General features: G+C 41.8%; 1 protein-coding gene and 1 long non-coding RNA gene across 3 annotated transcripts; both read left to right on the top strand.

Moving 5' to 3' along the window:
• The first annotated feature begins 503 nt into the window (after nt 1-503).
• LOC136502553 (uncharacterized) lies at nt 504-3,097 on the top strand. 2 transcript variants are annotated; one of them, XR_010770631.1, is made up of 5 exons: nt 504-1,151; nt 1,878-2,017; nt 2,107-2,178; nt 2,352-2,516; nt 2,590-3,097. It is a non-coding gene; the product is annotated as an uncharacterized lncRNA (long non-coding RNA). The 2 variants fall into 2 exon arrangements; XR_010770630.1 differs by having other exon boundaries at nt 1,827-2,017.
• A 1,372-nt stretch (nt 3,098-4,469) lies between these two features.
• On the top strand, nt 4,470-5,672 carry LOC136502968 (putative protein FAR1-RELATED SEQUENCE 10). The gene is made up of 4 exons (XM_066498204.1): nt 4,470-4,505; nt 4,973-5,469; nt 5,560-5,613; nt 5,666-5,672. The coding sequence occupies exons 1-4, from the start codon at nt 4,470-4,472 to the stop codon at nt 5,670-5,672; spliced, it is 594 nt and encodes a 197-aa protein (XP_066354301.1).
• The last annotated feature ends 11,233 nt before the right edge of the window (nt 5,673-16,905 follow it).

Genomic DNA, 16,905 nt, shown 5'->3' with positions numbered 1-16,905 from the left:
CTTCCAGTTTCCGGCATGCGCATGCAAAACTTCTCCCGCCTGCGGGGCGCGCGCCATGCAGCTCCCGCTAACTGATGCGCTATTTTCTCTCTGAAAATTTTATTTTATCTCGTGCCAAACTGATTTTTTCCTCTTCGCGCGCATGGAAAATTTTATCAACTGGGATAAGATCGAGGAATATGAGGGAGGCGTACTTGATTTGAACAACGATTTTGTTTGGGAGAGATGGAAGTTGAACGACGTTGTTTTCAATAGTCTAACGGAACACGAGCCGTCCGAGGAGTTCGGCCGCCAGCCTGTTCGCTCGAGCTTATCTGCTAATCAACCATACTTTTTAGACGTGAAACAATATTTCAAATCAGTCGAAACAAACAGTGTTTTGCAGCCGCACAAACGAGTAACCGAAGCGCTACAATTACGGAGGGCTGGGGTGGCCCCTTGGGGGATGTCAGATGTGCAAAGTTCTCCAGCATCGACCATCCCCTAGGCTAGGGCGGCCGAGTTCGTCATCGTCGGGAAAGAGAGTCACATGGCGAGTGCCCGGAATGGGCGTCCGAGCTCGTCATCGTCGTCCAGGAAGAGGCCGCGCCGGGTCCTGTAAGTCCTCACGAGCTGCAAAGGTTATCCTCCGTCCATGGAGAGAGGGACAGAGGAGGCCGTCTTCCATGTAGCAGAAAGGTCATCACTTTATATTACGGTTTCGTTGATCTGATATTTGTACGTTTTCTTCTTCCATTTTGTTAGTAATTGTTAACACATCTGATAATATTTAGTTTTTTCTAATCTCTTTATCGCTATTATCTCGTAGATTTTGTTTTTTCTCCTTTCTTCTCCTCTATCTAATAATAAATAATGCAGTTGGCCCCCGGCCTGCTCATGCGTGGGCCTGGGGCTGCAACGACTCCAGATAAATGAAAAAGGAAACCCTCCCTCTCCACCCGGGCACACCCTCCGCCTTCTTCGGCACCACCTCCACCTCGCACGGTTGCCGCGCCCTGGTCCTTTCTCGCGTACGTCGAATGGACCATTGGCGCTTCCACAAAAATGGGCATGCCATCCCCATTCGTGAACCACCACTGACGCGCCTCGTGACCCTTCCTCCGCGACCAGCGCTGATCTCTGTGACCCGGACGCTCGAAGTACTTGAGAAGGTAACAACGCATTTCGTTCAATACCTAGTCTGATGTGTAGGGTTTAGGGTTTCTGATGTTTTGGATGGCAAGACGGCGAGTGCTCAATTGTTCTCCCGCAAACTCGATTCCCTCATTAGCCGCTTGATTAAATTAAATCAGATCGTTCACTGTTTTTGCGGCCAGATGGTCGTGGTTGTTCCTGGGGCTGAGGTGGTGAATTCCGCAATTTCAGTCTTATTAGGGCTACGTTTATTACATTGGCTTAGTTTGGCCCTAGGATAATTTAGTTTAGATTAGATATAAAACTGGTTTGCTCCTTTCGGTTCATGATGATTGACTAGATGTGATGTTTACGACTCCTACCAGATTAGACGCGCTTGAGGTGTCGAGCTTTCTTTTTTCATGACTAATTCTCTTGCATCCTTTGCCAGATGGATAACTTGATCAGTAGCACTATACCATTCTTGTAGCAATCCTTTGAATTGATAGCAGTCTGATGTTTAGGGTTTCTGCTGTTGTGATGTTGGCAACTGAAGCTATTAATTCTCTTTCTTCCTTTGCCAGATGGGTAACTTGATCAGTAGCACTATACCATTCTTGTAGCAATCCTTTGAATTGATAGCAGTCTGATGTTTAGGGTTTCTGCTGTTGTGATGTTGGCAACTGAAGCTATCATGCCATCTTTTTTTGTAGTATTCATTTCCACCGGGTTTTAAACGTGGACAAAAATGCATGTATTCGTAGATTGAAGAAATACCTACTTGGTGTCTATGGAGATATTAGCCAGTCAATGAATGACCATTCCTACTACAAAAGGTACTATGAAGCTAATGTTCAAATTTGTGATGGGTTACAACACCGATGATTGGATGGTGATGTGAATGGTAAGGGAGAACATAATTATTTATCAAATGCACTTATTGATGGGTTCCAACACCGACAATTGATGGCTAAATCCACACTGTCACTGCAGGTTCTGCTCTGTTTCTTGATCAGATGGTTGAAACGGCCTTATTCTTGCTGTCTGAAATTGATGCCATTGGAGGTGAAGATTATATCTATATCCCGCCTCCATTGGCTCAAAGAGTTGTCTTCAAAAGAACTATACCATCTAAATCCTTGGCCCATCTAGCGCTTCCAACTTCCTATTTTGGACAAAAAATTTCAACTGTTTCTTTGCATATATGATATTATATTCCTTTCTTGTGAAATTTGCAGTATCCACTTCCACCTGGGGTTCAGGTTGCCATTAACATGGTTGACAATTATACTGCTCATCACAATTCTATTTTAAGGAAATCCTATGAAATCTTAGGCATTCCACTCAGATTGAACTTCCTTCTTAGTTGTGACAATGAGTTGCGGGAAAAATATATTATTCAGGTATTTTTGACCAATTTTTAATTTCAATTTTCTAACTCTATTTCATTCTTTTATAAACCGGTTGATTGTGCAGGTCTGTATGATAAGTTGTGGGCGGAATATGATAGTGTGTTCAGCACCATCCATCGCGTGCAGGAGTATCTGACTGCTCGCCCTGATCCTACTAAGGGAGAGATATTCTCTTTCCCTGGAGACCTTAAGGAAGCTGTTGAAGAGATCCTATCGAAAGAGCCAACCTCATCTAAGTTCCTAAAGCATGAGGGCAAGGGGCTCTCTCATCCACCCTTAAAGTTCCTAAAGCATGAGGGCAAGGGGCTCTCTCATCCACCCTTAAAGTTCCTAAAGCATGAGGGCAAGGGGCTCTCTCATCCACCCTTATTTGCTTGCTCCTAAACCGTAGCTCTCACCTCTCCTTACTATCTAACTTTTTTTGAAACTTCTGGCAAACTTTATTGATTTACATAGATGGTTCCATCATCTACCCAAAATTAAGAACTCTTATGTAATAAAGCTTGTCTAGCTAATTCATGGACTACTGAGTTACAAGTTATATTACAATGACTAATAGTTATTTCACTAAATTTCTTATATTGTTGGATGATCTCATCGTAGATTGTAACCGTAGCCATGCCCGATAACTTTCTTCTCTATAACTTGGTGATCTCATCGTAGGTTGTGACTGTAGTCGTGCTCGATAACTTTCTCCTCTACAACTTGTTCGAAATCATAGTTCCAACAATCCATCTTTTTAAAACAACAAATTCAATTCGATCATGGTCAGTTAGAGTTAGGAAGCAACTACTCCTATCTATTTAGGTACTTACCCTAGTAGGCATGTGAAAGCCCTAGTTTGATTTTGGATAATTGATGAAACCGCCTATTGGACTAACCCTGTGCTCTAAGTGTGTAGATGAGATAGGTTGGTCCAAGTCCAAGAAGGAGCTATATGTGCATGTTCTCTAGGATTGTACCATGACATGTGCACGGAATAATGATTTGGCATGACAAGGGGTGGAGGGAACCTCTATGTGTCATGTGGCACATTCCACACTCTTCCAGCAACGTATATCTACTTCTATATTTTCTTCCCATCCTTATTTAAAATCTACATATCTCCTACTATGCTAAAATATCTAGCTCTAGAACTTTCTCAACTTCATCTTAAGTATGGTTGCTTCTTATAATATTTTCTTCCATTTTGATAAAGCACAACAACAATCTTGATCATGAATATATATATATATATATATAGGGATAGCATATTCAGTGGTCAGCTACAGAATACCTTATTCTGTGGCCAGGCCAGTGTGACCGCACCATCCACCGGCAGCTATGCCTATCCAGGCGCGCTCGTTGGTTCCCGTAATTCCATCCAGTCTAGTAATTATTAGCCGTACCCGCTTGGAGCTAGAATTACCGGAACCTAAATGACCGGAGCTGCTGGGAGAGATGGGTACTTCCCGTTGATGATGTCTCATTTATGTGCGGTCAAGGCAGCTGCTTTATCGTATTTGTCAGAGAATTCCGTCGCATGAAGTCCTAGCGTGAGTAGCGCTCATAGCACTAGTGCATGCACGCATGTAACTGATGAGCGTGGGTGCATTTACTACTTTCCGGCACTAGTGCTTGATTATTGGCGTTGAACGCTTGCATGTACGTAGCCAACATCCATTGCACTCTTCCAATGCACCCATTCAGATTGTAGATTCATACGTGAGTCGCCTAACATCGCCGGCCGGGGACTCATCAGATCCATCGGCCATGTTCATCCATGACGGACAGGAAGAGCAGTCAACAGAGTCGGTGCAGGTTGGGTTGTCGGCGCCGCCGGTGACGCCGATGACGACGCCGATGCCAAATGGGACAGCATCGAGCAACTCTTCAGCATCGCCATGCCTTACACCAGCAAGATTAGTTACAGTGACTCCTCTTGAACAAGTATCTCCGGCAACCATGGTGACTCCAGATAAGGAGAAGACGTACATGCATGTGAGTATATTTACTAGCTTCGAATAGTAGCATGGAAGTCGTATGATATGGAGAAATATTTTATTCAGTATTTGCTTTGTACTGTGTTTTAAAATGCAGTCTACGAAATATTTCTTAATGTGGAAAATCTTGTAAATATTACTTTGTGCACTTTCTCGTAAATATTATTACTTAAAATTCTCGTAAATGGTTGTTGGTGTAAATTCTAGTAAAAAATATTATTAGTACAGAATATTTCGTAGTGCAGATTCTCGTAAATATTATTAGTGACAATTGTTGTAAATCTTTATTTGTGCCAATTGGGGTAAATTTTCTTGATATGAACTGCTGTAATCATAGTGGAAAAAATTTAATTACTATGGTATATACTATGTGTACATAATAATGTATCGACGGTGTTGGGATAATTTGTACTGTATGACCAGTAAATGTTCAGTGTGATCATAAAGTTGTTGTCTGTGAAATAGGAACCCTTGTTACCTGAAGCAATGGTGCCAGACGATGAGTTGCGTTTCAACAGTAGTGATGAAGCTAAGGAGTTTTACTACAAATATGCGAGCAAAGCAGGATTCGACGTTCGCATAACCAAGAGCCATAAAACTGTTATTGAGTTGAACTGTAATAAACAAGGGCACTGGGATTTCTACAAGCCTAGGGAGGACAGAGTCAGAGAGAAAATGTCAATGAGGTGTGGATGCATGGCATTTGTGAAGGTTAAATGGAACATTAAGAAGGGGTATTGGTTTTTTGAGAGGATACGGTTGGAACACTCTCACCCCCTGCATCCGTCGCCAAGCTTAACACAATACATGAAGGCGCACAAGGAGAGGGACCCAACGATCATGGGGATTGTTGATCAGATGCAGAGGTGTGATGTACCCCTCACTGCAACCGTTAATGTGTTGTCAGACATATATGGTGGTCGGCAAAACTTCACATTCACAGAGATGGACTTGAAAAATAGGTAATGTAGATAGTACAGTACTTTCACAGCATCTCATCTCATTTGGTAATTTATCTGTTTAAATGGATTTGTTTGATGTTGTGATTTCAGGATAGCTGCAGCTGCCAAGGCGGAGAGGGAAAACGATATTCCCAAGCTGCTAGAGTTCTTTTCGGAGATGAAGGCTCATAATGAATATTTCTACTATGAGGTGCAGGTTTTGAGTCATGCAAGCCAGCGTGCAGAGTATAGAGATTTTGGAGATGTTGTTACATTTGACACCACATACAAAACTAATATGTATAACATGCCTGTGGCTATGTTTGTCGGTTCAAACCATCACCTACAAAATGTCGTGTTTGGGCAGGCACTTTTGCAGGATGAGCAAGCTGACACGTTTGAGTGGTTGTTTAAATCATTCCAAAAGTGCATGACTGGGAGTCGTGATCCAAGATGTATACTCACAGGTTAGAAAACAGAATTTTCTTTAATATTTCTCAAAGATAGGATACAATATTCTAGTAAATGTTTGTTATTGCAAATTCTCGTAAATGTTTCTTGGTTCCAAATTATTGTAAATATTTCTTAGTGCAAATTCTCGTAAATATGTCTTGGTGCTAATTCTCGTAAATACTTCTTAGTGGAAATTCTTGTAAATATGTCTTAAAATTGTTTTGACTTATTGTAAATTCTCATGATTGTAAATTCTCGTAGATGTATGTTATGATTTTTAACTTCATGTTTTGTGGTACAGATCAGGATCCGGCCATGGCTTTAGCCATCAGTAGGGTGTTTAAAAAAAACTCAACACAGGTTGTGTCGTTGGCACATGCTGAATAAGTATCGAAACGAGCTGAAGAAACTATACAAGTTGCATGAGGGTCTCAAGATAAAATTTCTCACTGTGATAAATCACCCGCTTACACCTGTAGAGTTTGAGGCAGCATGGAATGCGTTGGTGGATGAATATGGTATACGTGAAGATGAAGCTATTCAGGGTCTTTGGCAGGATAGGCACTTATGGGTTGCGGCTTATCTGAAACCTTTGTATTGTGGGAGGATGACTTCTACACAAAGAAGTGAAAGTGTGAATAAGATGCTCAAGAGTAGGCATTTCACAGGTCATTTGACATGCATAAGCAAATTTGCACGCAAGATGCTTGAGTTCATTCAGCACACAAATCACACGGCGGCAGGAGAAACACATTGGTCACAGGTAAGATCATAAGCAGTTGTTGAAACTGAATTAGTATCAACTTGTATGTATATAAATACTGTCTAAATACGATTGAGATTTACCTGTTGCTTATGTTGACTAAATGTTTGGTGTGTTTGTATATGAAATAGGCTGATAATTTCCGTGTGACCTTGCAACGCTTTGATGGCCATTTGAGCAGGGTGTACACTAGGGCTGTGTACAAAAAGTATAGGGATACTTATTTATACAGTACCACATTTCGTATTGATCCTGATGTGGACAACATTGATGGTTACCTGGTGACCCACACGAATCAGTCTTGGAAATATGCATGGTTTCAACATTCTTTCAAAGTGGAGGCAAATGTGAGAGAAGGTAAATACACATGCGAGTGCAAGACATGGGAGCATACCGGTAAGATAGTGTTTTAGTAAAGTAAGGCTAGTATATTTTCATCGTTATATTGTTATGGTAATCGTATTAATTATATGTACAAAATTGATCATTTCAGGGTTGTTCTGTGCTCATCTTATTAAAGCTTTCACATACCTACAAATTGAAAATATACCTTCAGAATATATAAAGAAGAGGTACACCAGGGATCCTAGGATGATGGTAACTTGGGACAGGAATGACATTGTGAATTTGGGAGAAGACTGTGAATATGAACAGTATAATACCAAGAAGCTAGTTGAAGTTGCAATGATGGCGGTAAGGGCACTCCGCAAAACAAAAATTGGAGTTCAGAGAGGGTGTGAAGATTTCATGGCATTAGCTGAGTGGGGTGAATCCGTTGCTAGAGATACTGGAGCAACATTGATTGGGGACAATGGAAATGGAGTCGCAACAAATATAGTAAGAGAAGAACATCAAGCTCCTACATTTGGGGAAGGAGAGGAAACTGAAACTGGTTTGGATCCCCAGTCACCTCCACATATAAACCATGAACTGATATCAGAGTGTGCACCGAGGGAGGCAATGACAAAGGGTAGGAAGCACGGAGGGAAAAGGCCCGAAAGAGATGAGACCTGTAACAAGAAGTCAGGGGGCACCCGCATTTGTTCCCATTGTGGATTGAAGGGCCATTATATTACGGGATGTCCTACAAACCCAGATAATGCTCCGAAGAAAAGAGGAGGCAATGGTAGTTTGCGTGGTAAAATGGGACGGAAGAGAGGGAGGCTGAAAGGTCCTTGTTTGGTTTTGGTAATTGAGTGACAACCTAGGTGGACTAATTGTGTTTATGTGAGATACACAGGTGATTAGTCCACAGGTACATGTGTGTGAGCAACATATGCCATGAAGGTGAAAATGGCTTGGAAATGTTGCAAAGCTCACACATGTGATGATGAAGGAGCTTAAATGCACATGAGACATGACATTGAGTCATGTGATCAAGGTGAAGAAGATCAAGACAAGACTTGGCTTGATGGACCGGTGGCAAGCATGAAGGGCAAGTCGAAGGCTTTGGAGTGATGGACCGTGTGGCGGTGAAGCTTGAGCAAGACTTGGCACCGATGGACGATGGCAATGGTGAAGAGCAAGTAAAGTCAAGATCGATGAACCAATATGATCACGTGATGATATGAAGTGGATCATATCATTGTTGATCATGTTGGTGCATGTGTTGCATCAACATTGGAGGAGATGGAATGGAATGCGCAAGGCAAAGGTATAACCTAGGGCATTTCATTTCACCGGTCATAGATGTGTAGAGAAGTTTATGACCGGGTTTAGGATAGATGGCTATACTATCAAGAGGGGCAAACTTGTTTGCATATCGGTCATCTAGTGCCACTCGAGTGATCTAACTTTGCATCGTCGCTAGGATCGAGTGGCGTGGCAAGTTGAGTGGCTAACATCCTTTGGGAAATGATTGTGAAAAGCTAACACACATACACATGGTGGTGTACACTTGGTGGTGTTGGCACATTTACAAAGGATATAAAGTTGGAGTTGATGTGGATCAACTCGATGAAGAAACGGAGATGAGAAAGGTCCCACAGAGTGGACCGAACTCTGGTCACGCAGTGACCGAACGCTGAGGCTCAGTGTCCGGTCAGTGGTGGCAGACAGTGTGCAGGCGTCGGTCATCGACCGGACGCTGGTGCGGGAAGTGACCGAATGCTGGCTGTGTGCGTCCGGTCAAGGTGACGTATGGTGACGCAGGAGCTAGAGTTTGACCGGACGCTAGGCTACGTCCGATCACGTGCGACCGGACGCGTCCGGTCAAGGTCGGTACCTTACTGGAAACGACCGGACGCTGGGGTTTTTGCATCCGGTCTGTTGAAGCTACTACGTTCGGTCAGGTCAAGTAATCGTTGGAATCAGGACACATGGCCGTCTACGGGCGACCGGACGCTGAGGTCCAGCGTCCAGTCAACACGATCGGAGCGTCCGGTCGACTCGACAGTTGCCCAGTGAAGGGGTAATGGCTAGTTTAGTCCATGGGGCTATAAATAGAAGTGGGTCTCGGCCATGGCAGGTGTTGAGCACCTTATGGGACTATGTGTCCATGCTTGAGAGTGCTTAGGAGCCCTCCATCTCACACATACTTGATAGTGATCATCCGATTGTGTGAGTGAGCGATTCTAGTGCGATTGTATCATGAGGTTGCATCGAGTGGCACTAGGTGATTGAGTTGCAAGCCGGTGGTGCTTGTACTCTTGGAGGTTGCCACCTTCTAGACGGCTTGGTGGTGGTCTTCGTCGAAGCCCGCAAGAAGCCTGTGCGGCACTCCGGAGAAGTGCTTGTGAGGGGCATTGTGCTCGCCCCGTGGGAGCTGCGAAGAGCAACTCTAGTAAAGTGTGTTATTGAGCTACCCTCACTCAAGGGGTAGGTTCTTGCGGCGCTCGACGTGCGGGCTTAGCGGGTGATGCTAATTAGCCGCCGAACCACCAAGTGAGCGGTCGACACAATGGGGACTAGCATGTTGGCAAACACGTGAACCTCGGGAGAAAAATCATCGTGTCAACCTTGTTCTTCCCGTTGGTTTGCATCCTCACTACACAAGCTTGCAATTACTTTTATACATATTAAGCTTGTGTAGTTGCTCTTGTAATTAGATAGCTTGTGTAGCTTGCTAATTACCTTCTTGCTTGTGTAGCATAGAAGTAGCTCCCTTGCATGACTAATTTGGTTTTAGTAACCTTGTTAGTCACATTGCTTAGTTTGTGTAGCTAAGTTTTTGCACTCTCTAATTAGGCATTGGTTGCCTTATTATTGAGCATTGCTAGTGAGCTTAGTTAGCTTTGTGCTTTTGCTTACTAGCATGTGTAGGAGCTCCCTTGTTGCTTAAAGTACTAGTGGCATAGGTTTGTGTAACCTTGCTCCTAGAATTGTTTAGGAGAGCTCTAGCTAGCCCGGCACCTTAGTTGCATAATTAGTATCTTTGCAAGGTGCTAGTGAACATATATAGAGGGGTGTAGTCTTGGCTAGACCGATAGTTTTAATTCCGCACTTGTTTCGGTTAGCCAACATGATTAAGTTTCAAAAAGGACTATTCACCCCCCTCTAGTCACCATCTCGACCCTTTCAATTGGTATTAGAGCCTGGTCTCTCATTTGTGGTCTTCACCGACCCGAGAGGATGGCGAACTTTGAGCTAGAAGTTGTTTGTGACACACACATTTTTTATGGCACACACTATGCATGGTGGAAACGTCATATGCTTGATCATTTCCGTGAATTGAGTCCCAAGGCATGGTGGATCATTGTTGTTGGTTTTTTTCGTGATGCCTTGGATAAGGATAACCTCACCCAAGCGCAAGAGGATTGCTTACAACTTGATCATCGTGCTCTTTATTATCTAATGTGTGCTATACATGATGATATTTTTAGACATGTGTGGGACTTAGAGAGTGCTCATGATATGTGGCTAGCACTCCAAGACTTTTACGGTGACTCCTCCACATGGGATGATGGTAAATTCTAGAAGGAGGATGAACCAAAGAAGGAGGCGCATGAGTGTGTTGAGCATAACCATAATTTGGTGATTGTGGAAGATTGCTCCACCTCATGGTCAAGTGATGATGATGATGATCGATCAACTACAAGTTCACTTGACAAGGTTGATGATGATGCCACAAGTGTTGCAAGTGATGATGCTACCCATTGCACACTTGATGGTGATGATGGTTCATGCTCAAGCCATGATGAAGATGCTACTACATGCTCTCCTACCACACCACATTGTCTCATGTCACAAGGTGACACCAAGGTATCAAATGATGATGTGGTTAATCATGTTGATTCATATGATGAGCTTGTTAGTAGACTTGCTAGCATGACCATGTATTTAGAAAATGAGAAAGCTAAAACATTGAAATTAGAAAATGAAAACTCATTTCTAAAGAACTCTTGTGAAGAACATAAGAAATTGCTTGATGAATATAAATCTTCACTTGATGAGCTTAAATTGAATCATGAGACACTACTTGCATCTCATGATGAATTATTAGAACAACATGCTTCTCTCATTAAAGTATTTACAAAGAAACTTAAAAACAATGAGAGTTCATCACATGGGTCAATTGATCAATCACATACTATTGCTAACCCTTGTGATGTAGGCAAGAAGCATGTATCCACCTCTTGTGATGATTTATTAGATATGCCATGCTTTTCACAAATAGATGCTTGTTCTACTTCTATGTCTTGTGAGACTAACCTTTTGAAGGAGAACAATGAGCTCAAAAGTGAAGTGAAGAAATTGAGCAATAAGTTAGAGAGGTGCTACAACTCAAAAGTCACCTTTGAGCACATATTGAAGACTCAAAGAAACTATGGTGACAAGTGTGGCCTTGGCTTCAAGAAGAAGATGACAAAGGGTGAAAGAAAGAGAGAAAGGAAGATGAAGAAGCTACAACAAAGAAAGCTCTCTCATACCATGTGCTACCGGTGTCATGAAGCAGGACACCTTGCAAATGGTTGCCCAAACATTGAGAAGCTCAAGAATATAAAAGAAGAAGAGAGACTAAAGCATGTCAAGTGCTTCCAGTGCCGCACTTGGGGTCATCTTACCTCAATGTGCCCAGCCAAGCAATTGGTGAAGCAACAAGTGAAGCCTCAACCAAAGCCACAAGTTGAGCAATAGAAGACACCCCAAGTTCAAATCAAGATCAACCATGAATATGGTAGTGATTTGATGATAAAGAAGAAGAAAACAAGAAGGAGTGGAAAGGCAAGGCATCCAATGCAAACTCAAGATGCCAAGATGATGAGCAAGAATGAAGATGAGAAGAAAGATTATGCTCACATCAAGTGCTTCAAGTGTGGAAGTATGGGACACTTTGCCTCTAAGTGTCCTACCAAGCTTGAGAAGAAGGCTCAAGCAATCCATGAGAGGCAAGGCAATGAGAAGCACCACATGAGCAAAGAAGAGAAGGCTCAAGCAAAGAGAAAGTGCTACTCATGCCGGAAAAGGGGACACATGACACATTCATGTCCCCTATGTAAAATTTCTAAGCCTATTTCAATTGATGATCATGATGTGCTTAGAAAGGATGGTAATGGTACCTCTATGGTTGCTATTGCAAAACATCCCGCTACTCATACTAAGGCATCGCCTAAGTATGTTGCTCCTAACTTGAGAGGACCCAAACTTGTTTGGGTACCATCAAAAAGTGGATGATTGATTGTAGGTACCATCGGCATTGGAGACTTGATTCAATTGATCTCTCGTTGTTCATCACATGTTGAATCAAGTTATGAAGCTTAGTGAACATCATTATCCCAATGCCATGTCAAATTAAGTGAAGTCCAAATGTGCTACAACATACAAGTGTCAATTTCAAGTTGTTGGTAATTCATTGGATATATTTAATGACTTGCAAATAATTGAAGTCAAAGCTTGCTAGTTGAATGATCATTAGCTAACCAAAGGTATATCTTTTGTTGATAATTTCATTTGGGTACATATGAGTTGATTGAATTGGATAAATATGCAATGTTGCTTGCTATGAGTTGATTGAATGGATAATTGCTTAGTAATCAAGTTTGGATTGATTTGTGTTGGATAAATTCATGAGATGACCTTTAGTAATTGGTTTGAATGGATAAATGTCTTATGGAAGTATTCAAACAAGTTAGCATCAAGTTTGATTCATATTTGATGAAGAATAGCTCAATTGATGAAATCTGTCCTATATTGTAAAATCTGAGCTAGATGTGATCTTAGCCATGTTTGAGTAATCAAAACTTATTGGATTGGCATAAAAATTGGTGTATATGCTCTAGACTTATGGTATAAGATGCTGTAGAAATTTTATGAAAATTGGATAAGAAATGCTTCGGTTTTGGAGTGGTTCTTGTCAGCTATAGTGCAGTTTTTCAGCATGTAGCAATGGTGGAAGAATTGATATATGGCAGCAATCTAGAAGTCAAATAAAGCTCAAATTTTTACAGCTACTAGATAACTTAGTAAAGAACATCTCCACCAAATTTCGTGGTTTTTGGATTTGTACTTTGGGAGATATGCTTATTTCTTTGAAGGGTACAAAATCTGTCAGAAAAGTGACAAATGTTGGATTGATCTAGAGTCACTTTGATTGAAAGGTCCTCAAGTTGGAAACATATTTACAAGTGTTTGAGGTACCTAAGTTTGGTTTTGAAATAATCTAGAAGCATGACAAGATATGAGTACAAGGCTATTTGATTGTGGAGTATACTTTACACACATTCGGTACTCAAATTGGAAGATCAAGATCAAACTCAAGATGAAGTTGAAGTTTAAGTTCTAGTGACTATTGGAAATCATTTGGTAGAAAGAAAAGAACTTAAACAAGAAGAAAGAAAAGGACTTAAAGAAGGAATCAAGGTTACTCATCAAGTTAAGTCCATCACTTCGATCAATCAATCAAGTTATTTCAAGTGAGTGTCAATAATGGTTCTTGGAGAGAGGTCACTTCTCCCTAGTGTAGGGGCTTGCCGCCTATGTGTAGGTAAACCAAGTATGGTACTTGGAAGGCTAACATGGAAATGGTGATCCGAGGAACATTTGAGATGCTTAGTTGAAGAAATCAAAAGGGTTGATCAAGAAAAACAAGCAACACCCAAAAGAGAGCTAGTCATGATATTTCAAGTGGTACTCTCAAATTGATGCTCTCATGCAAGCAAAGATCAAAAGATAAAGCAAGTCAACCACAACAAGAAAGTGCACTTGATCATAAGTGGTATTCATTTCATATGGGTGAAGAATAAAATTCAACATGGTATCTATTGGTCTTCACCAAGCTTATAATTGGACTTCACATTGCTATTGGAGTAATGAATTGGAATCTATGTGACTATCCTCTACTCCAACATAGCAAAGGTATCATTGTAATGAGCATGATCATTTCATTTCTTACTAGTATGCAGTTAGTACATATAGTTCATGCTTCATGGGATCATGCATAATAAATGAAATGTTTAAATTCATAGCCTACCACTATTGTTTGAATGATTACTTGATCTAGTGGCTAGTATATGAATTTGTTCATGAGCTAATGAACCCAAGTACTTGACTCAATTTGGATTGCTAACAAGTGACAAGTACAACATTGGCAAGATAACCCTTGCAAGAGGTGTGAAGAAGCTTGTCATTGGTTCAAATCAAACTTGGAAGCTTAGGCAAATCATTCTAGTTCAAGTCAATCATAGAAGCTCATGATAGTGATAAGAGTACAAGCACAAGACAACAATGCAAATGGATATCTTGTTTGTTTGTTTCAAATGGTATCTAGACTCAAGTATTTCATCAAGATTTCATAAGTGATATCTAGATCAACTCACAAGTGATATCCTATAAGTGGTACTCATGAAGATAGCAAATATTCAAGAAATGGTCTTTATTGCTAAATCAAATAAGTGGTTCCATACTAGAAGATTCTTTTAAATAGTATTCACTTCCTACAAGTGGTATCTATACATAGTATCAACCATGAAAGACGATGGTTCCACAAGTGATCCTCAACTTTAAGTGATCATCAAATGGAGAATGCATCCCTCACCTACAAGAGCTCAAGTGTATCAAATGGATGACCCATGCTATCACATAGGGGGAGGTGTCCCACAAATTGATCACAAGATCAATAATCTTATGTGTGGTATCTCAGGAAGCCCTACATAAGATACAAGTAGTACAAGCTACAAGTGGTATTTACAAATGGTGTCATTCCAACAATCAAGTGATGTCCATCAAAAATACAAGACTCAAGCTTCAACCATCTACCCCAAATACATACCCTTGCATCAATAAGAAACTCACCTTTTATGGAAATTGATGACAAAGGGGGAGAGATTGTACAAAGATATGAAAGCTTGATAGAATGGGGGAGAGATTGTACAATGGGAGAGATGAGATATAAAAGAAATAGAGGTTGGACATGGACAAAGAGGGAGCAACATTGAAGAAAAGAGATGGATCAAAATTCTTGGACAAGAGAAGCACACAAGTAGGGGGAGCAAGCTCATGAACCTTGATTGATTGTATTTGATATGTGCATATTCATGTGCTTGCTTGCATTGCATAAGTTTTCAAATTCAAATATGCATGCTTGTGTGGTGAATGCTAGTTGTAGAACTTGAACGATGATTTGATAACTAGCACACATAGGATGATAGCTAGACACTTGGTATGCTTTACAAGTAATGCTAGTACCTTGTTTTTAATGTTGATCTCATGAGGTATCTAGTGATTTTATTTCCAGGTAACATCTAGCTAACCATGGTGCTAAGGATGAAGTTAAAGGTGCAACTCCGATTGGTATCACACTTCAAAGGTTTATTCTATACACCTTAGCATCATTCGGTAGTAATTATTCTCCCACAATTTCAATCTATGCATATGTGCAAGCTTCAAATTAAATACTGTAGCACATATGTAGGGGGAGCTAATACTACCATTTCGGGTTTGTGGTACTTGTCCAAAATCATTTTCACATGGTAAAATTGCTTGGGCAAGCAACATGAATCCAAAAGAGCTTAATTTCTATATCTTTGTAGAGTTGTCATCAATTACCAAAAAGGGGGAGATTGAAAGGTCCTTGTTTGGTTTTGGTAATTGAGTGACAACCTAGGTGGACTAATTGTGTTTATATGAGATACACAGGTGATTAGTCCACAGGTACATGTGTGTGAACAATATATGCCATGAAGGTGAAAATGGCTTGGAAATGTTGCAAAGCTCACACATGTGATGATGAAGGAGCTTAAATGCACATGAGACATGACATTGAGTCATGTGATCAAGGTGGAGAAGATCAAGACAAGACTTGGCTTGATGGACCGGTGGCAAGCGTGAAGGGCAAGTCGAAGGCTTTGGAGTGATGGACCGCGTGGCAGTGAAGCTCGAGCAAGACTTGGCGCTGATGGACGATGGCAATGGTGAAGAGCAAGTAAAGTCAAGATCGATGAACCAATATGATCACGTGATGATATGAAGTGGATCATATCATTGTTGATCATGTTGGTGCATGTGTTGCATCAACATTGGAGGAGATGGAATGGAATGCGCAAGGCAAAGGTATAACCTAGGGCATTTCATTTCACCGGTCATAGGTGTGTAGAGAAGTTTATGATCGGGTTTAGGATAGATGGCCGTACTATCAAGAGGGGCAAACTTGTTTGCATATCGGTCATCTAGTGCCACTCGAGTGATCTAACTTTGCATCGTCGCTAGGATCGAGTGGCCTGGCAAGTTGAGTGGCTAACATCCTTTGGGAAATGATTGTGAAAAGCTAACACACATACACATGGTGGTGTACACTTGGTGGTGTTGGCACATTTATAAAGGATATGAAGTTGGAGTTGATGTGGATCAACTCGGTGAAGAAACGGACTCTGGTCACGCAGTGACCAAACGCTAAGGCTCAGCGTCCGGTCAGTGGTGGCAGACAGCGTGTAGGCGTCGGTCATCGATCGGACGCTAGCACTAAAAGTGACAGAACACTGGCTGTGTGCGTCCGGTCAAGGTGACGTATGGTGACGCAGGAGCTGGAGTTTGACCGGACGCTGGGCTGCGTCCGATCACGTGCGACCGGACGCGTCCGGTCAAGGTCGGTACCTTACTGGAAATGACTGGACGCTGGGGTTTCTACATCCGGTCTGTTGAAACTGTTGCGTCCGGTCAGGTCAAGTAACCATTGGAATCGGGATACGTGGCCGTCTACGGGTGACCGGACGCTGAGGTCCAGCATCCGGTCAACACGACCGGAGCGTCCGGTCGACCCGACAGTTGCCCAGTGAAGGGGTAACGGCTAGTTTAGTCCATGGGGCTAT

Source organism: Miscanthus floridulus, chromosome 14, assembly GCF_019320115.1.
Source record: "Miscanthus floridulus cultivar M001 chromosome 14, ASM1932011v1, whole genome shotgun sequence".
In the NCBI taxonomy this organism is placed as follows: Eukaryota; Viridiplantae; Streptophyta; class Magnoliopsida; order Poales; family Poaceae; genus Miscanthus; species Miscanthus floridulus.
This window is presented reverse-complemented; position numbering and strand designations above follow the sequence as displayed.